At 39.7% G+C, this 21,868-nt stretch overlaps 1 protein-coding gene across 1 annotated transcript in view; it reads left to right on the top strand.

Moving 5' to 3' along the window:
• Positions 1-962: 962 nt before the first annotated feature.
• Positions 963-21,868, top strand: part of LOC143119706 (gamma-aminobutyric acid type B receptor subunit 2-like) — a 29,660-nt gene continuing 8,754 nt past the window's right edge. Inside the window, exons 1-15 of the mRNA XM_076281321.1 lie at positions 963-986; positions 1,221-1,391; positions 3,834-3,971; positions 7,227-7,397; positions 9,067-9,168; positions 9,395-9,460; positions 10,856-11,044; positions 11,257-11,499; positions 11,747-11,807; positions 12,507-12,584; positions 12,672-12,822; positions 12,933-13,065; positions 13,155-13,262; positions 13,552-13,674; positions 13,857-13,967. Coding sequence (XP_076137436.1) covers positions 963-986; positions 1,221-1,391; positions 3,834-3,971; positions 7,227-7,397; positions 9,067-9,168; positions 9,395-9,460; positions 10,856-11,044; positions 11,257-11,499; positions 11,747-11,807; positions 12,507-12,584; positions 12,672-12,822; positions 12,933-13,065; positions 13,155-13,262; positions 13,552-13,674; positions 13,857-13,967 — 1,869 coding nt within the window. The remainder of the gene's footprint in view (positions 987-1,220; positions 1,392-3,833; positions 3,972-7,226; positions 7,398-9,066; positions 9,169-9,394; positions 9,461-10,855; positions 11,045-11,256; positions 11,500-11,746; positions 11,808-12,506; positions 12,585-12,671; positions 12,823-12,932; positions 13,066-13,154; positions 13,263-13,551; positions 13,675-13,856; positions 13,968-21,868) is intronic.

A 21,868-nucleotide genomic window follows, 5' to 3' on the forward strand; every position in this document is an offset into this window, starting at 1 on the left:
TGTATGTAGTACGTAGCATACTCCGGTATATGCCTTACAGCAGCTGCTAATGTTACGAGGTTGTAAAACGGCCCCGACGCATCGCGTCGGGCCCGTTTTACAACCTCGACCGTGCATTAACTTCTGTGAACAGACCACCGTGTCGTCCATTATCCCTTACTTATTGCTTTTTCCCTCATTTTCATTGCTTATTTTATTAGGCTATTGATTGAATTGACATTGTTGTTTATTATTACTATTGTCCTTATTATAGTTTGACCAACATTCTAATCTGTATTAGATTTTAAATATTATGTTGTTTTTGTATTTGTGTGTCGCTTTGTCACTGCTGTTTACGCCCCTGGAAATTGTGTCTTTTCAGCCTTCTGTGCTTGTGAGTTCACTAAGGCTAGCCAAATCCCAATCAACCACATAGTTCCATACATACACAAAGCTAACATAATATTGAAAAGTTGGTATTTATCTGGGCCCGTATTCACACAAAAAAAAACTCATGGAAAAAGAAGGGTTCGCTGGCTATGGCTGGCCTGGGCCTGCCAGAGTAACTTTCTTCTTCTTATTCAGCGAGTTTTTTTTTTTTGGCAGTTTGCAAATGGAGTGCATTACCACCATCTGCTGGACTGAAGTGTGATGGCAAGTGTACCCTGTAGCCTCGTTCTGGCCGGCAGGTGAATAAGGCGAAATGACAGAGTGACTCGCTGCGCAAATTCAAATTGTGCTCTCTCGAGAACACTGGATTTCCAAGGTAACTAAGAGTAGGTCTGAAAGGCTTTGTAAATAACTTTTAAGAGAAAACTCCTAGGCAAAAGTTTTTAGTGCGATTTAGGAGTGCTCCTAGTTGTAAGATAAAATGCTTTGTGAATACAGGCCCTGATCTCTCTGGAGCCTTTACAAGAATTTGTCTCTCGTGTTAAGTTTTTCCCTGTCCACTCGACTTAGGGTTAGTCCATACTCAGTGACAGATGTATGTGGTCATCAGCTTCAGGGTAACGCCTTTATCCCATAATCCTTTTCAGTGGATTGCTCTGGGCCTTGTGCCCCTTCCACAGAGCACTTCTGTGCAGTCTGAACAGATGAAGGTAGATTAAGCAAGACACTGAAGTTCCCCCCACTAGCCTACACTTCCCCCAGAATACTAAACTGAAAGTTGGACAATGGATGTTTGGAAGGTACTGGTACTTTGGGGACTGCTGGAACATTGGGTTTTGTGTTTATGCCAGGGTCGACACACACTGCCAGTCTTGTGGATTATGCCATTCACAGATGAACTTGGGTGTGGCAATATCACAGAGACAACACTGCCAGCTGTCCACTTGGCCCAGCAACACCTGAGGAAGCAACCAGCTCCTTTAGGCAACTATGAGCTAGAGTTTCATTTTGCCAACTCGCAGGTACAGTAATTTTTCATATCTCACTAGTGCTTTTGCTTTGATTTGTTTTTGTTTTTGTTGTTTTTGTGGTTGTCTGTCTATACAAGATATTTACAGCACCTTTAGCTGAATTAAAATGAGTGGATGTTGTTTCCCACAGGATGATGCATCTCAGTGTATCTACAATACGATCTGTTACATTGTCAGTATACGTGTTTTGCCTTTTCCTCTCAGTGAAGCATGTGATTACATTAGTTAAGATTTTTCTTTATTGTCATTGCACGAGTAAAACACCAGTACAACAAAATGCATTTTTGCATCTAGTAAGTAGTGTAAATAGTAGATGAAGTGCTGCTGAGACAGTATTTACAGGGTATATAAATGGTTGGTAATAGAATAATAAGTATTAAAAAGCAAGTACAAACAGATTGTTGATAAATAGATAACAGTTCATGAATAAATAATACATATTACATGGCAAGTACAACATATGGGTGGCCATTGAGAGCTGATGTAGATGGTCATGGACACTCCTCCTCACCTACAAATTCCTCCACGCATTTGCACCCCACCCATCTCCTTCACCCTTACAGTCCCTGCCATCCTCTGACAAGGATCAGCTTGCCATTCCCCGCACAAGACTCTGGACCTTTGGGGACAGACCCTTCTGTGCTGCTGTCCCTAGTCTATGAAATAGTCTACTCTTCCACATACGCACTGTCCCCTCCCTAGGCATGTTCAAAAAACACCTACAAGCACACTTGTTCTCCGACCCCCCTTCCCTACCTCTCCCTTTTGTATGTTAAGCAACTTTGGGTATCCTGAAAGGCGCTATAAAAATGTAAGCCATTATTTTTATTATTATTATTATTATTATTATTATTATAGTAAATAGATAATTATTGTAGTAAATAGATATAGAGATGGTAAATAGATAATAAATATGTATAGCACGTGCTAACAGATGGGGGGGTTATTGAGACCCAAGGTAGACAGTCACAGTCCATGTGCAAAAAGCACCAAAAGGGCCATGGTGTATGGGGGTGAAGTGCTCTATGGCTGTAGAGGGGGAGTGGGGTAGTTGGGCTAATGCTGGTCAGGGGTGGACTGGCCATCTGTCATAGCAGGCGTTTTCCCAGTGGTCTGATGCACCTTTGGGCCAATAGAATATACAATTGAATTAGATTGGCCAACGATCGACCCAAAGCAAGGACAGTCAGTGGCCCATTGGTTAATTTTCATACTGACACTGGATTGATCCAATAACAGCTCTGGTCAGGCCCCACCCCGCAAAAAATGTGTTTAAACTATGGTTACACAGCGTTTAAAGTATGCTACAAGAAGTTTAGATATTGAGGCTTTGATCTAAGCATTCAAGCATTTTAGTGAGTATAAGCAATGGGCGGAAACTGTAATTGCAATAGCATTCCACATAATTGTTTTTGTATATTTGGTATTAAATGCTTTTTGTAGAGTTACATGACTCTGTCCAATCTGTCTTAATTCCAAAGTTTGGTGTTTGCAATGACTTATTCTTTAAGAGAGTGACTATATTTCTCTTAAAGTGTAAGATTATTTTTCAACATTGCCTTTTATGGCCAGTTGGAAAAGGATACAGTGATTATGATGCTGGTTTGATGTTTCCTATAGGGAGGGAAAGTGAAAACCAGCGCCCCAAGTGGTTGCGTCTATCGAAGAGCAGCTCCAATGTTAAGTCCCATAGACCTATTTTAAAAAAAATACTGTGAAGCCAAATCAGCGATCTTATCCACCAAAAATAGTTTTCAGTGTCTATACAGTAATAATCTTTTAACGGTGAAAATGTCAGACCCTATTTTGCCTTATTTAAAAAAATCGAAATTGCTCCTTTTGTTTCATAAACGAACTACAAAAAAGCCACGTGACTTTACCCTTCGACGTTACTCACGGTAGCATGGTTTGTTTATTAGCCTAGTTAGCATTGCCACTTAACACTTACTGCCAGCTATTCATGTGAGTAGAAGCACAACACCAGTTATCCAGACATAAAGGTGATCACCACTCGGTTTACATCACCTTCCGTTATTACAAAAATATGTAAGCCAGTTAAGCAAATTGCCATATTGATCAGTTAGAGATTAAGCGCCCAAACCTGTGACATCACATGCAACTGTAGTTTGTTATCACCATGTTACGACAAAAACTCAAAACAATTCAACTGATCCTAAAAATAAGGTATGACCACTTGAAGCAATAGAGGTGACCCCAGTGCCTAACATATGGAAGGCATTAAATTAAGATCCCAATGAGCACCGAGATATATTTTTTCTAAAAAAAAAATCCCATCCCCTCCGCTAAACTCTAGGAACGCAACCACTAGATGGCGATGAGATTACTTTCCCTCCCTATATGACTTCCAGTTGTCAAACGATTTGTCAGTTTACTCTTTCTCTTCCTGCTTCTCTTGTGTTTCTCTCTGTTTAGTGTGACAATGCTATAGGCTTGAAAGCTTTCTTTGATGCCATATGCCATGGTCCAAAATACCTCATGATCTTTGGAGGGGTCTGTCCATCTGTGACTTCCATCATTGCTGAGTCTCTTCAGGGCTGGAATCTTGTGCAGGTAGATGACTGAATGTCTTATAATTAAATGGCAATACTGGGGAAGTTGCCCAGAGTGGCATTACATCATGCAAAGGGTTTGCTTTTGTCAGTATTTTGTTCAGTGGAACAATAAGTGGAACAATTTGAAATTAGAGAGGCATTTCCTGAAGGAAATACCAGTGCATGCAAAATAAGACGTCTTATCAAGACAATTTTGCTTAATGCACTGGCAGCCAAATTTGTTTGTTTTCTTGATTATATGTCTTAAAATAATACAAATTGTTATTGAATTCACTTTGGCTGTAATGAGCTCTAGGTAAGTGTATTTATACTTAAAATGATACCAACTAATTATTTTATCTTAATATAAGAATACACATGTCACACACACACACACACACACACACATACATTCATAAACATAAACACGCACAACATACCCCCTCCACCCCCGCCCCCCCCTCCACACACACACACACAGGTACACCCACCTCCCCCACACACCCCATTACTACCATATTCACTACCCCCCACACACACACACACACCAACGACCCCCCCCCCCCCCCCCCACATACACACAATTAATATACCTTTTTAATTACTATAATTTAATTTATTCTTTAAAGTTGAGCTGGCTCTTGAGCACAATAGATGTAATTACTGATTATTTTATGAGTACATGACAATACACTTTAGTGTTAATTTTGTCACCTATTTTTAATTTAGTCTTAGTCTTGTGACGAAATGTCCTTTTTAGTCTTTGTCATATTTAGTCATTCAAATATAATTTTTGTTAGTCAGGTTTTAGTCGACTAAAAGTCTCGTCATTTTAGTTTAGTTTTAGTCAAAAGAAAACTAAACATATCTTAGTCTTAGTCAGTTTTAGTCAACACATTTTAGTCTAATACAAACAAATTATTTCTGATTACCATTTGAGTCAAATAGTGTTTCACACATCTCAATTTTCCAACAATATTGTGTGTCCACAGGGCTACTCGTCTGTTATAATTACTCATTCTGATTTTTTGTCAGTCAGTATGTTTACATGCACAGGTAAGTCGAGCTACAGTTATAGCTCGGCTGGGATTTGACCATAGACAGTAAAAGATTTGACTGGACCACTGTCATATTCGTAGACCAGTGTTTCTCAAAGTGTGGTCCGGGGATCACTGGTGGTCCGCAAGCTATCCCAAGTGGTCCGCGAGCAGACGTGGTAAAATATAATATAGATGAGTTGTTTGAAATATTGAACCAACTTGTATGTAAAAACAGTTCTGCAACACTGTCTATGTAAGATATGCCAGTTTAAATCATACAGTATGAATCCACACAATAAGCAAAGTGCAAAGACAATAAGCAAGGTGGTTCAGTGAGTAGGCCTATTGTGTAGACTAATTATAGGCTACTGTTGAAGTAGGTCTAATCTTTTTTTTTTTTTAGCTAGGGTTAGTTAAGTGGTCCTGAAACTGAAAAAGTTTGAGAAACACTGTCGTAGGCCAAAGTATTAATGTTTTACTCCGCCTCGCTAGATGGCGATATGCGCTCAAACACAACACATTCCCCAAACAGACTCTTCATCTTAGCCATAGCTAACTTGCTAGCGAACTTTCCATATTAGCTTACTTGCTAGCAAACGTTGCATCATCAGTCTAACTACCCTGATAGCACAGGGGCGTTGAATCCACGTTGAATCAACCTCCGCCGCTTCAAACAAACGTGGATTCAACGCCCCTCAACGCCCCTTTGCTATCTGGGTAGTTAAATAGTTGACATTACATGATGAACATTTTCGTATGGACATTCTGGGGGATGTTAATTTGTATGAGAGAAGCTTCAACTTCTGGGTATGTAGCATTGTGGCATAAAGCGTAGGTAGTTAGCTCTGGCAGAAATCTCCAGTGTTCTTGTTCCATGTAGTTTCGTGTTGCAGCCACAGGGTTGCAGCAACAGCACGTAGACTAGCCTACAGGAAAGCTGTTGCGTATGAACTCATTCGGAATATTTTGAAGACGTAACAGCTAGATATTCTGTCTTCTCATTTTGTAGACGAAAATGAAGAGAGATTTTATCTTAGTTTTTATTTCATGCAAAACATTTTATTCTCGTCTTTTTTCGTGAACAATAATGCATCTTAAGATAGTCTTAGTCAGTGTTTCAGGACATTACTGCCGTCTCGTCATCGTCTCGTCTTAGTCATGAAAAAAAAGGTCGTTGACGAACATATTTCCTCTCGTCTCGTCTGACGAAATTAAAACTAATACACTTTAACTTAAACTTAAACTTTAAGATTAAAGGGTAAATCCAGAGTAAAAACAATGGTTGTTAACAACTTCAAACTTTTGTTTGAGAGCAAATTACTTTCATTGGTGGCGTTTTGAGCAAGACGGTTTATTTGCATTATTACTGAATGGCCTTACAGTAATGCTAACCGGGCAGGGTGCCACGTCGCTATACAGTAGTGTGGTGAGGGTTTCTACAGACAAACCAAAGTATTGTAAACTTTGAAAGTGTACAGAGAAGTTATAACAACACCTGTATCTGTAGGAAGAAAATTCAATGGCCTTCTGGTCTGGTATCGTCAAATCAGCGGGCCCATTCTAAACGTAAGGCATGGTTGTAAAGATTCAGCTAGATCTGCGCAGCACTGCATGATCGAATGGTCAAAACCACTATAGATGGTCCTAAATTACACTGAAAAAAACATAGGCTCCAAAAGGTTAAATTAAACTTGTTAAAGCATGAAGAGAATGGAAATGACAAGAAGAGAAAACATGTCATGTCATGTTAAATTGGGGAGAGTGAGATGAAAAACAGAAAGCCAAAAGGAGTGAAATGATAGAGTTTGAAAAAACATGAAAATATACAGCATAGAGGGTAAAGATGGAGTGAAGTGGATTGGGTACAGATTGTGAGAAAGAGGCATTTAGATAGATAGATAGATAGATAGATAGATAGATAGATAAATATATAGATAGATAGATAGATAGATAGATAGGTAGATCTAAAAAACAGCCACACAGTAGTATAAAAGTGCTTACATAATGAAATTGCTGGTGGTAATATTGACATGGGTACTTTTTCATTTCGCTACAAAAACTTGAAAATAATAAAATTGAAACCATTTTAATATACTGATATCTTGGGTGGAATCTGTATCTCTAAAATATTTGACCCATTAAATTTGAACTGGGAGTTGCACTTGTAGTAGTTTTAAAATAGTTTTACATTGTACTGCACATGATCTTTAAGGAATTATATCAATTTGTTTTAGCTGTCTTTTGCTGTGACAGCTCCTGCATTTGAGGACAAGAGAAGGTATCCAAACTTCTTCAGAATTGTCCCATCAGACAATGCAATTCATCCAGCTGTGATTAAATTTGTCAAACACTATAACTGGAATCGGGTAGGAATACTGACTCAGGATGGCCAGGGAGTCTCTGAGGTAAGTTTCATCTTACAGACAACTTACAACTTTAGTTATAGTCATAAAGGTTTTTTTTTTCAGAAACTGGTCATATGGTCATTCCATGGCAAATTAACCATTCTGTGAGAATCTTACCAAATGACAAACTCAATATGTGTGCAAAGAATATATCAGTGATACACAATGTCAATCGATATGTGTATTACTGGTTATTTTGAAGCTTCTGATTTTAGAATGCTATCTGACAGTTATTTAAAGATGATTCAAAGTCTCTATACTAAAATCAATACCAACTAGATTTTTAACAGTTTTTGCAATGTACAGCTCAGTTGGCTCAGTTTTATTCTACTTTTGTTGGCTATGTCTGTCTCCTGCTGAATGTATAGTGTGTTTTACTAAGTGTACTGTCTACTTGTACTGTCCCTGTATATGTTGCTTTTATGTCTATGTTCTCTTGTATACTGTCTCTGTTTGATGTCTTTATGCTACTCTTATGTCTATATCCTTTTCTCTTATTGTACAGTGTCCTTGGGTGACTTGAAAGGCGCTTTAAATAAAATGTATTATTATTATTATTATTAGCACAAGCGTCAGAGTCTGAACAACATGGAGTAGGCACTTAGGGCCGAATTCTCCCATTTGTGCGCAAATCGCGCATAAGCCTTTTAAGAATATAACAGTGATACACATGTCAATCGATATGTGTATGACTGTTTATTTTGAAGCTTCTGATTTTAGAAGGCTATCTGACAGTTATTTAAAGATGAGAGCTTAGGATATATTGCTGCAAACAACTACATAAATGAAATAAATGAAGACAGATATTCGAGAACTTTCACATTTCTGGTTTTCTGGATACAATACTTTCATGTCATTTATTAATATAAAAACTGCAAAGCCTAATTTACGTCATCAAGTTCAACTTCAATAAGCACTTTTAAAAACAAAGTCAAAAGTCGTTGGGCAGACATCTTTCTTTTATATAAAACTAATTGCTGGCAAATTTTGTTTTTGCATACAATACAAAAAAAAATAATCTAACCAAGTGTCATTATTGGCCTATACGCCTATTGTAGGCCTACGCATTTTGAAGTTCATAACATTTTCTGTCACATTCAGCAACGGATTTCCCTATTTAACAACGTAGCGTCATGGAAAAGGTAATGTCGGGAAATATGTCACCTTGGGTACATGTACCTGTATTGGGGGAAAACATAAAGCTGTATCAGCCTATTAAGCACAAGATTTGATACTGTAATGTTAATTTGTAACATTCTGTGTAACCTACATGTATTTAGAACTGGGTCTACTGCCAACATCGAGCAATGCTGTTTCGCCTTGTAGTGGTGCTCAACCTTAATACAGCCCTCTGAGGTGCGTAGCTGAAAAGGTGCTTAAGTCAGTGGCAGAATGCACGCAAGAGTTTCATAAGAAACGCCTAGATTTTGGGGTTGATGCGTAACTCCTTCCATTGCAGCTAAATGACAGCTGTAGGCTAAGTGAAGGGGAGAATTTGCACAGGCTGAAAAAGCGCTTAGTTAAGCACTTTTTTTGACTTATGCACCCTTAGACACATGGGAGACCCCCATAGGATTTCGAAATTCAACATTCTGATAATAAATCACCTGAATTAGCTAGACTAAATGTAGACATTACTGATATGACATGCAACCACCTAACCCAACAGGTCCAAAGAGATTTAATGAAGGTGCTGTTAAGGGCTAACATTCAGATAGCAGCTACACAAAACTTCATCGGCGATCCCTCTGTCAGCCTAAGAATACTGAAGGTGACTATAATTTTCCATTTTATTTGAAATTTGCAAATTGTGAGTTTTGTATTTACCATCTTCTGACCATATTTGCCATTACAGATGAGAATAACAGATTTATAAATGCATTGGCTTTTGTTTCATTGCCAGCTAAAAAATCTCATACAACAAGTTTATTCACAGAGTATATATAGACTAATTACCCAAAATATATCATATGAGGCTATGATTCACTTTTTTTCAGGAAAATGATGTGAGGATCATTATTGGACTTTTCAATGAAAGCACAGCAGCTAAAATCTTCTGTTCTGTGAGTATCTAGGGCAGCCGTGGCCTACTGGTTAGCGCTTCGGACTTGTAACCAGAGGGTTGCCGGTTCGAACCCCGACCAGTAGGCACGGCTGAAGTGCCCTTGAGCAAGGCATCTAACTCCTCACGGCTCCCGGAGCACCGCTGTTGTTGCAGGCAGCTCACTGCGCCGGGATTAGTGTGTGCTTCACCTCACTGTGTGTTCAATGTGTGCTGAGTGTGTTTCACTAATTCACGGATTGGGATAAATGCAAAAATTCCCTCGGGATCTAAAGAGTATATAACTTATATACTTATACTATCTGACTACTGTGATCATCAAAAAACTCTCTAGCAGAAATTGAGAGCAAGACTTAAAGCAACACCAAAGAACTTTTCCTCTGTCACGCTATTTGTTTATTCAGCAACGGCTTTGCAAATAACAATGTCCATAGACAAGGTAGAATATGTTGCATGATTTTATGAAATTACGATGTATTGCGACATCATGCAAGTCAAATTTGTAGTTTCTTATGTCTCATTCCATCGAACTACAGATCCGCTACCCGATATGGCAAACTTACATAGTGCGGTTGTAGCCGATAGAGGGCCGCGAAGCGAATGCAGAAGTGCCGTTCACCCTGTTAAGAGTTGATGAACCACGGAAACAATTTTGGAAACATTATTTTAAGGTACAAAAAACTCTTTGGTGTTGCTTTAACAATATTATTGTTACCCAAAAATATCTCCTTATAATATCTTCCTTACTAATGTGTCTAATTCTGATTGAAAATATCAGGAACTTTTTTTGTGGATGTAGACTGAGGGTGTGAACTACAGTATGTTTTTTTTCTGTCTAGTGAACATGAGGATGTGTGTGACTTAACAGATTTATTCTTAATTTCAGCATTTTATGAAATGTACATGTTCACATCACCAGCACAGTTTTGAAAACGAATGTTAAGGGTTGTTTTAAGGACATGTTTGTGCATGCCCATAGGCAGCCCCACTCTGAAGTAGTCAAAGGTGATTCAAAACGAGTCAGAAAAGTCGAGACAGGACCCATCGTCAAAATTTCGGTGTCCACCACTCAAGTTCATCCAAAACAAACCAGAAAAGGGACTCAAAGTGCTAAATACCGGAATTATCCTTTAATGGTGATTAGCTGAAATGGAAAGTAGTGTTCAAAACCATGTTTCCATTATTTACCTGTAAATATGAATTGATGACTTTCGTTAGCACAGAATTAGCAATTTATATGCACATAGGCAGCAAGTCCCCCTCGATGGAGTCTGCAATGCTGTGTTGCCATTGGATCAAAAAGGACAAACCATAACACTCTGTAGAGAGATACATACAAATTAAGTTGTAAAATCAGCTAAACGTATTTCCTTTTTCTACTGTCATCCTTTCTAAGGCTTACCATTTCAACATGTTCAGCAGTAGGTATCAGTGGGTTATTCCAAGATGGAACCAGAGGAACTGGTGGGTTAACAGAGGGACAGTGAATTGTTCCTCTTTGAAACTCATGGAGGCCATGGAGGGATCTATCAGTGTGGACTTTGAGCCCCTTAGTTCCAAAGAGACCAGGGGCATTTCTGGAAAGGTGAGTTCGCTTCACAATTTCTGTCTCAAAAGTATTCAAACTGAAACTGTAAAAATACCTTATAAAATAGATAGCAAGATAGATAGATAGATAGATAGATAGATAGATAGAAAGATAGATGGATAGCTAAATACTAGGTGAGTACAGATATGTCTGTACTCTGCCTTCAGCAAGGTTTGGTGATCAATTGTTTACATCTCATTTATTCTCAGACACCACAAGAGTATCAGAAAGAATATGACCAGCTTTGCATTCAGAAAGGCGTTAACTCCAGCAGGTTCCATGGTTTTGCCTATGATGCCATCTGGGTTGTCACAAAAGCACTAACACGAGTTATGGAGGCTATGAGACACAATGAGAAGTACAGTCTGCACCACAACTATACAGTCAGTGATGAAGAGCTGTCTCAGATGATTATTGAGGCCATGAACGAAACCACATTTTTGGGTGTCACTGTGAGTATTAAAACATATTGTGTTCAACACTGCAACACTGCCTTATATAACACTTTTATTAAATTGACATTTTTGACATAGAAACATAACAAACAGTGTGTCTATATATATATATATAGAGAGAGAGAGAGAGAGAGAGGGAGAAAGAGAGAGAGAGAGAGAGAGAGAGAGAGAGAATTATAATTATAGTATCTTGCTTTGATTTTTCCAAAAATGGGCTTGTCATGATGATAGTTTCTTTGTTTAGGGCCAAGTGAGGTTTAAAAATGGAGAGAGAATGGGAATCATCAGATTTACCCAGCTTCAAGGTAAATAACTAATTATTTGAGGATTGTCTTTCTCAAACTTTCACAATTAGTTAAGTATGGTGTGCTGTCTACACAGACATGTTAAACCACATTTTGCAGTCTTATTTATCCTTTGACATATTTATTTTCTCAATGATGTCAGTGTGCATGCTCCTAGAAACCCATCAACCATAGTTTAGATTGACTAAACATAAACATAAACATATTGACTAAAAAATAAATAAATAAATGAATCAGCTATAACCAGAAACACTGCACAACAACTTCATGCAACTTTGTGAAATTGGTTTACCTTGACACATATCGATCTAGTCTCAAAAGCTTTTGCTATATTTCAACCACTGATCAACGTCCTTATTATATTATTCAGACGACTGTGATTGCTGGTTAGGTTGATTAGGTTGTATGGGTTTTGAAGCCATTTGGATCAGATTTAACTCTACACATATTTGTACACATATTTTGTTACATACTGTAGGATATCTAGTCCAATCTAGGTTGAAATATAAAAAATGGTAGAATTGATCAGAGAAATTCAGAGCTTTGTTAAACTATTTAGTGCATCAAGGCTAGTGAAGGATATAACATTAGACGGTGACCACATTTAAAGGTAATGGCTAATAAATTGACATTATGGAACATGTGGAATAGGTATGCCAACAGGTATTCAGATTGTACACTTTTCTTCTCTGTCTTCAGATGGCAGTGAAATACAAGTTGGTGAATACAACACAATTGAAGACAGACTGGATCTTAGCAAAAACATGCGGTTCACAGGTTGGAGCTCAGGACCTTAATTCAGCAAATTTCTGCAGGCCACCCAGTAGACCAACGCTAATATTCCTTCCTTTTACTATTCTATAGCAAAAGGCCCCCCAAGGGATATCACTATGGTGCTGCGTCAGAGAGGACAGATAAACATTGTGGTCTATAGCATACTGTCAGCTATTTCCATACTAGGCATGCTTATGGCCAGTTCTTTCCTGTTCTTCAACATAAAACATTGGCATCATCGGTAGGCATGCATTTTTACAACATATTTACATTTGCTCTCCATTCTTAAATCATTAAGTTGGTATGCACTGTGCAAAGAATATTAAACTATCAACTGTTCTCCTTTACCAGGATCATACAAATGTCCAGTCCATTCATAAACAATATAATAATCTTGGGTGGAATGCTCTCTTACTCCTTCGTCATCATTTTTGGTCTAGATGGGTCATTAATCTCAGATGGATCATTTGAAATCCTATGCAAAGTAAGAGACTCAAACAAATCATACATTTCAGTTTTTTAGGGTCTGAAGTTTACCATATTAATCCAAGTAAATGTACTTCCCTCGGACAGATTCGCTCATGGATTCTAAGCATTGGGTTTACAATGGCATTTGGCGCCATGTTTGCCAAAACATGGAGAGTATATGCAATCTTTAAAAATGTGCATCTTAAGAAAAAGGTAATTGTGTAAATCATAATAGCCATAAGACTTCATTGTAAATATATCAGACTTTATTTGATGTGTATCAGAATCAATGAATCATTTCTCTTTGTGGAAACACACACTGCCCACATGTTTTGCCATTCGTGGTAAAGTTGAGTATTGTTGGCACAGGTATAACTATTTTGCAGGTGCCTAAATGTCAATAATGACAATAATCTCTCTATTATTTTTTCTCCCTTATTTTCCCATTTTCTGGACCCATATATCCATTCATCTCACCACAAACCTACTGTTCCCCATGAAGGTCATTAAAGATCTACGGTTGCTTGTGGTGGTTGGTGGAATGCTTCTGATTGATCTTTGCATTTTAACCTGCTGGCATATCATGGATCCCTTAAGGAGGACAGTAGAAGAATACAGGACAGAGGTATTTTATCTTGTTGATTTGAGCATCACACACACACACACACACACACACACACACACACACACACACACACACACACACACACACAAATCCCAATTTAATAGCCCAGCGTTCTTTCCTCATTGAAATTATGATCCATTATCATATTGTAAGCCACACTCACTCCGATATCTGTTTTTGAGTTGCAGGTTGATGGGAATGATGTGGCTCTTCATACACTCCTGGAGCGCTGTGAGAGTGCACACACAGCCACCTGGCTAGCCATTCTGTTTGTTTACAAGGGTGTTCTCATGGTAAGAATGAATTCTGGAGTGATGGGACAGGGGTTGTTAAAAACAAATTGGAATCATCCCAGAGGAATGGTCTAACTACTGAGCTAGGGGGCTCATATATAAACTACATGCTAATATATGAAAATATGAACTATTCAAAAAAGGTAACATAATTTCCCATTTAAAATGTTTTGCTCAATAGAAAAGACCTAACTGTATGCTAATGCTCAATAATTATTAGTTCAGATCCGATCTTTCCATCAGACAGTCATTTATACAGTAAATCATGTTTATCTGTGATGTCCCTGAAGAGAACAATGCCCTGAAGTGCCAAGCATACAGTCATGAGCATGATATTTCTGAACTGGATTTCAGCACACATTTTGAAGATTACTGCAAACATACATACATATACAGTGGGCGTTGCTTTCAAATGGCCACCTCAGTCGCGCATTACGCGGTGTGAAGCTGCATGAAACTTTAGTACCACTTTCAGCCACTCTGCGTCGCTCTGCCACTGTACATCGCTCTGTCAGTAGCCTGACTGCCGCCCCTTCTGAAAAAGCAGGAGGCTACCTTTAAACATAATTGTTGCCGAGAGGAATCCCAGCCTACGAATTCAATAACAAAATAAATCATGCATAATTAAACATTACCTCGATTTAGGCTACTTGGGTATGGCTTAAGGCTTGACTACACGGTGGTAACGAAAATCGAAATCTGCTTTTGATAGCCTACCAGTGCCACTCCACAAAACGAAAAAATATCTTAATTTGCTGTCTACGTTATTGTCAGTGTTGGGGGTAACGCAACTACGCAAATCAAAACAGTGTCTTGTGTGATAATTGAGAAATAACTGTTCAGAATTCATCTGTAGCCTTGGGTAGGCTTCTGCAGAAAACAATGTTGTTGCCGATTTAATACTATCTAGCGACGTTTTTAACAGGCTACGCAATAGAGGCTTAGACAATTAGGCTATGACCCACGTTTTGGTTTCGTAAATTAATTTGCCCTACTTCTTGACTGCAATGTAGTCAATTGACTGCTTGACATGTCATTTTTATTTTTCTGTACAATAAACAAATACATTAGTACAGCGGCTAAGCACCGGAATTGTTCAGTTTTTGCAGAAAGCATGAAACTTGGCACAGTTATACTACTACCCCTAGTGATCAAAAATTGAAATGGACCCCAACACATAGCGCCCCCTAGTGGCCGCCATTTTGAATTCAAATATGGCTACCATTCTTAATAGAATTGTTGATACAACTTCAAAATTAAACAAGATAAAAAAGTATTTTAAGTTTTAACACTCAATTGTTAGGGTCAAGGAAGCTATTGACATGATTTCCAAACAAACTTGATGTTGCCCATTTTGAAATCCAATATGGAGGATACCAAATGTGAAAATATAGACCATCTCTATTGTTATTCATGATAGAAATATCATTCAAAAACAATTTAAAAGTTTTAACAGTCATTTTATCACATGACAACCTCAATAATATACAAGGCATCAATTGTTGCTCAACAATTCTAGAACAATTTAAAACAATTCAAAAAGGTAGAGTACAATAGGGAAGAGTGCATAAGTGAGTACTGTTTTTATACAGTCAAGTCAGGTGGTAAGTGCTAGAATTAGCTAGTTGTAAGTAGTGCTACGAGAGAAGATATTCTCTGAAGAGCTGGGTCTTCAGGAGTTTTTTGAAGATGGAGAGGGATGTCCCTGCTCTAGTAGGAACTGGTAGTGCGTTCTACCAACGAGGAACAACAGATGGAAAAAGTTTGGATTGACCTGAGCGTACCGGTGGCAGAGCTAGACGATGTTTGTCTGAGGAGCGCAACGGTCGGGGGGGTAGCATATAATGCCTGTATGAGGGCATTCGAGTAGGTGGGAGCAGTAGGTTTAGCTGGGAGGACCAGCAGTTTGTTTTTTGAGAGGTTTAGCTGGAGGTGGTGTGCCTTCATCCATGAAGATATGTCTGAGAGGCAATCCGAGGTCCGTGTCGAGACCAAGGGGTCAACAGGTGGAAAGAACCGATAAAGCTTTAGCAGTGGTATGAGAAGCTGTGCGAATGTATAATCTGTCCCAAAGAAGTGGTGTGGATAGCAAAGAGAAGGGGGCCCAGTACTGAGCCCTGGGGGACCCCTGTGGTGGGATGGTGAGGTGCGAGAATGACAGATGTCCAAGCCATGATACGATAAATGAGCATCCTGTGAGGTAGGATTCAAACTGATATGGACTGGGTAATATGTTAGGAACAAAAGGATGCCACTTCGTTATTTGGGAATGAAAATGATCAATCCACAGAGGACTGAATTCAAGGACCCCCCGAAAATCTAAGTGGAAAAAATGGCATGGCGAGCTAGTCCATTTTGCTTGAATTTCAGCGCAGCAACTCATGATGGTACTCAGTAGTTCGTATGGCCCCGACATGCTTGATGGCATCGGGGCATGCTCCTAATGAAATGGCGGATGGTGTCCTGGGGAATCTGCTCCCAGATGTTGACATGGCCATCACTGAGCTCCTTGACAGTCGGTGGTGCAACCTGGCGATGTTGGATGGACCAAAATATAATGTCCCAGAGGTGTTCAATCGGATTTAAGTCAGGGGAGTGTGGGGGGGACGGTCAATGGTATCAATGCCTTCATCCTCCAGGAACTGCCTACACATTCTCGCTACATGTGTCCAGCCATTGTTGTGCACTAGGAGGAACCCAGGGTCCACTGCACCAATACAGGGTCAGATAATGGGTCTGAAGTTTTCATCCTGATGCCTAAGAGTAGTGAGGGTGCAGTTGTCTTGCCCGTAGAGGTGTGTGCGTCCTTCCAAGGATATCCCTCCCCAGACCATCACTGGCCCACCACCAAACCAGTCATGCTGAATGATGTTGCAGGCAGCATTACATTCTCCAAGACATCTTTAAATGTCACATGTGCTCAGGGTGAACCTGGTCTCATTTGTGAAAAGCACAGGGTGTCAATGGCGAACCTACCAATTTTGTAATCTATGGCAGATGCCAATTGAGCTGCACAGTGCTGGGCAGTGAGCATAGGTCCTTCCAGAGGCCATCGGGCCCTCAGGCCACCTTCATGAAGTCTGACAGTGTGGTCAGAGACATTCACACCAGCGGCCTGGAGGAGGTCATTTTGTAGGGCTCTGGCAGGGCTCCTACTGTTTGTTGTTGCACAAAGGAGCAGATACTGGTCCTGCTGCTGGGTTAAGGACCGTCTACCATCCTGCCCAGCTCTCCTTGAGCAACTGTCTCCTGGAATCTCCTACATGCTCTTGAGACTGCGCTGGGAGACACAGCAATCCTTCTGGCAATGGAACGTATTGGTGTGCCATTCTGGAGGAGTTGGACTACCTGTGCAACGTTTGTAGGCTCCAGGTACTGGCTTATGCTACCAGTAGTGACACTGACCCTAGCCAAATGTGAAACTAGTGAAAAATCAGTCAACCACGGAAAATGTATCATTTGCCACCACCTCTAACATTCCTGTTTTTACAGACCTATCTCCCTTCTTCCTTTCTTGTCAAAGTTTTTGGAGGAAATGGTCTTCAAGCAAGTCTTGGACTTAGTATATCAGACAAACCTGCTAGACCCTATGCAGTCTGTTTTCAAGAGTCATTCTACTGAAACTGCTTTTCTGTCTGTGACCGAAGCATTGACAATAGCTAAGTCCTTATCTAAGTTGCTAAGTCATTCTACTAGACTTATCTGCAGCCTTCGATACTGTTAACCATGACATTCTCCTTTCTACACTATCTGAACTGGAATGTCTAGGAAAGCCCTTGACTGGTTTAAATCCTACCATAAAGGGCACATGACCTCACCACAGGTGTGCATCAGGAATCAGTATTAGGGCCCCTACTTTTCTCTATTTACACACTTCCTTGGGTGAGACCATTCGCTCCCATGAATTTGATTATCACTGCTATGCGGACGATACTCAACTTTACCTGTCTTGAGCTTTTAGTGTTTCCACCAGACTTGGCGCTGAACGCACTAGCAAGTGTCCTAAAAGTGCTGGTTCACTGACTAGCATGAGCCCTAATGTGTCATGAGGGAGCTAAACTCATAAGGTATTACATATTTAAATTAGCTTCATTGACAGGCATAATCATTTTATGGGATGCAAAATATTAAACTACAATAAAACAAAATAGACCTTTTCAAACAATCACTATAAGCCTTAAAAGAAACGTTAGCATATGCTAATTGGCCCCACCCACCTCAATTGAATTAGGCTAACAGTAGGATGTGTTGAACTGGGTTATGTACTAATTTATCTAACTATGACTGGGTGTATGTACTAATTTATCTAACTCTAGGATAGAAGACAAAATAGCTAATTTCCCAAAAGGCAGCATATGTTTCTTTAAGAGACTTGACAGACACTAGCATCCAAGGGTTTTAGCCTCCTTGCTAGCATGCCAGCCTCTATGGGGCAAATTAGAAGGATTGAGCCCAGGCAAGTGCAGGGTTTAGTCACACAGTCAAAACTTCACACATAGGCCAAACGCACCCCAGTTTTTGACTGTGTCAGAATGTATGGCTACTTCCTTAAAATCTAACATGTCTGCCATTTTAATTATGCATAATTGTCTCATTATGTATTTAATAATGCTGAAAGATGGCTGTAGACATGTCATATTATGTGTTAAAAGCAGCATAGCATTATAAATGTAGAAAAAAAGGGCATATTTTGGTGGCCATATTTGAAGTCAAGATAGGGGCCACTAGGGGGCACTATGTGTTGGGGTCCATTTCAATTTTTGATCACTAGGGGTAGTACTATACCTGTACCAAGTTTCGTGCTTTCTGCAAAAACTGAACGATTCAGGTAAAAATCTGGCCTTAGCCGCTGTACTACATCTGCTTTATTCCACTGCTTGGTTGAATTTCCCATTGTCCTACGTAATTTAGAACGACCATTAACCGTATGTTATCTGCACACCTATGAAGGAGATCCATTTTTTGGCCGTATCACACTTGTATATTAATTCGCCAAACTCATTGTGAAGTTTAAATGAACTGTCATGTTGCATGATCCGAGCTGTAAAATGCAGACGTTCAGAACATTGCAACATTGTAGCATATGACGGAGGTGGCTTTTAGCAAGATGGATGACAGCAGGCTAAGTAAAATAGCGATGTTTCAAAGCTAAAGTTCATCAGAATCTTGGGATACGCCCGCTTGACAACGGGAGAGATAGAACTTACGACTGGCCTTTGGCCATAGCAACCATCCATTTACAACTAGTAACGGCAGTTTGTCCTGTGAGTTGAGAAATTAGTTTATATGTGTCGGAAGAAATTAGTTCTACAAACAAGACAGTTTTAGCGATTAAAACGTTTAAATTGTAACAGGAAATGAACACAACGGAAGTGGCAACAGTGGAATAAGCGGGATAATGGACTCCACGGTGGTCTGTTCACAGAAGTTAATGCACTACGAGGTTTAAACGGCCCTCCGCTTCGCGTCGGGGCCGTTTTACAACCTCGACAGTGCATTAACTTCTGTGAACAGACCACCGTGTCGTCCATTATCCCTTAGGCCTACTTATGCCGCAGAATTACATTCATATTTGGCTGACTTCTGCAGACAGCAAAAAAACACTGCCACTTCCCTCCCCATATTCCACTGATCACACATCAGACATCAGGGGTACGTTTCCCAAAAGCTAACTACGCTTAACCCAAATTCAAACTCTTTGACGGGGCTGATAACTGCTGCGTAACGGCGGCTGTCATCAGCCGGCCTTAACGCACTCCGCCACAGAATTGACGGCGTGGGTGAATAGGGGATAAATAACAATAGAGTACACAACTGTTTCACCAGCACATTTAATGGTTAATTTACAAGGTCAGTCTATATGAACCAATGAATTAACTTGATGACCCTGAGAAAAACAGATTTCACGGATTAAACTAAGGTAGTCCATCATTAAGTCTCTGTTAGCCTACTGTATGTGCAGGTGTGCCCGTCACGTGCTACTAAACGTCATTAACCACCTTAGTCCAGACTACTGAAGTTTGGAAACTATCCTGGTCCAAACTTACAAGTACTATGTAAGTACAACAGTTTTCTGAAACAGTCGTAACTTACATGTTGGTTAGTTGAACGATGCATCGTACTACGTTAGTAAAAAGCTAACCTCTGTAGTTGTACGGGAAACACACCCCTGTTTATTTTATTTTATGAAGCCTATACAGTAGATCACCTGCCACATTCTCACTTGCAATAGAAAGATGCAATAGCCATTGGTCAAGTATTGAGTATAAACCAATTAAGATAGTAGTAGTAGCCTATACAAAAAGTACTTCATACTATCATAAAAATTCGTTAAAATGAATAGCAATTTGTAATTTTGCAAAACACTGGATTAAATATCGTAGGCACAGGAGAAAACTTGTACATCCATTGGCCCGTGGGGAGATCACATGCCATTTGCCTCTCCCTTCAGTGCTATGACTCTGTTGATGACTTTGTCCAGGCCCCTCCTCCTCCTGGACAATAGGCCAGAGGTGGAGAGGTGGAAAGGTGAGTTGTTGGGGCAGGGCCAGATTAACAATTCATAGAAACACACACACACACATACACACACCATGACACAGACATGGGCGGATTATGAACTTTCGGGCCCCTGGGCCCAGATGTATTAAGGGCCACCCACTTATTGTCGTATATGTGGGAGGGGGGGTTTGGGGGTCCTCCCCCGGAACATTTTTAATTTGTTTGATGTGATTTCCTGTATTCTGGTGCATTTTGGGGATGGCCAATACTAAATTCAATCAGATTCATAGCCTATGCATCCTGATTTGTTGATATTGAGGCAATGATTCCATGCAAAGGCTTGAAAGAAAAAGTTTGAGAACCACTGGCTTACCAAGTTACCTGCAGTCCAGAACACACATGTAGTATTGCAACAGAAAGTTGCCTTTATAATCAACTACTATTTGTTCCAACAGCATTCAAACAAAGCCTTTATAAAAGTGAAAAAAAATATTCCATAAGAAGTAAAATAAAATACTGTTACTGTAGTAACTGTACCACATTATCCCAAGCTTCAAAGAGCTCCCCACGTCTGTGACAGGCAGACATGACACCGCTAAATTCTCAGCTTGTTTATACCCCACACTGAACGCGTAAGACCGCTAGGCCCATCACTGTGGGGTTTGGTAGCCTACTCTCTGGGATTTAAGTCAAGCAATATAACCATACAATGTGCGGCCTGCTCACTCATTGTTGCAAAATTAGGGACCGTTCGTTATTTATAAACGGGGTCACCGGAGGAAAATAGGGGAGGGTCATGTCTTTTTATTCTTTGTTGAGGGGAGGGTCACCTAACTTTTTTTGTCAAGGAGGGGGGGTCACCCATCTTTTGTATTAATGAAAACAGCAAAAAATCAAAGTGGCTTGTTTGATAGTTGATTTCTGTCGCCATATAACGTTCTCTTTAGTTCCATAACTCTGTCAATATTGAACAATGAAAATAAGGGAGATTTCCCGGGTTTCTCACGCAAAATACGGAAAATGTCAACATCCGTCCCCATTAACGTTGGAAGGGTCGGAGCAACAAAGTAGCCTAGTTTATTCACGCTTAACAGCCTATATCCATTTGGTCAACTTTATCCAGCCCTAAAAAAAGCTAACTTTGGTTTACTTGTAGTTTACCGTGTAGCCATAGCCTAACTTTAAACAGTGTGCATGCTTATAAAGCATACTTGTGCTTCATTCATCCACACATCCAGCTCCTAACGTTTTGACAAGCATTTCTACCAATTGACCTTGTTCCTGCCCATCTCTAGCGTTGCTGTCTCCATCCTTTCTGTTTTTGTTGTTTGCAAAAAAATATATAGTAGCCTAGGCCTATTTATTGGTAACCAGCAACAAGTGCAATTTGTTAATCGCTG

The sequence above is a fragment of the Alosa pseudoharengus genome, unplaced genomic scaffold, assembly GCF_046254945.1.
Source record: "Alosa pseudoharengus isolate Yale_2024_CS ecotype anadromous, Long Island Sound unplaced genomic scaffold, YU_APseudo_1.1 YU_APseudo_1.1_scf_12, whole genome shotgun sequence".
In the NCBI taxonomy this organism is placed as follows: Eukaryota; Metazoa; Chordata; class Actinopteri; order Clupeiformes; family Clupeidae; genus Alosa; species Alosa pseudoharengus.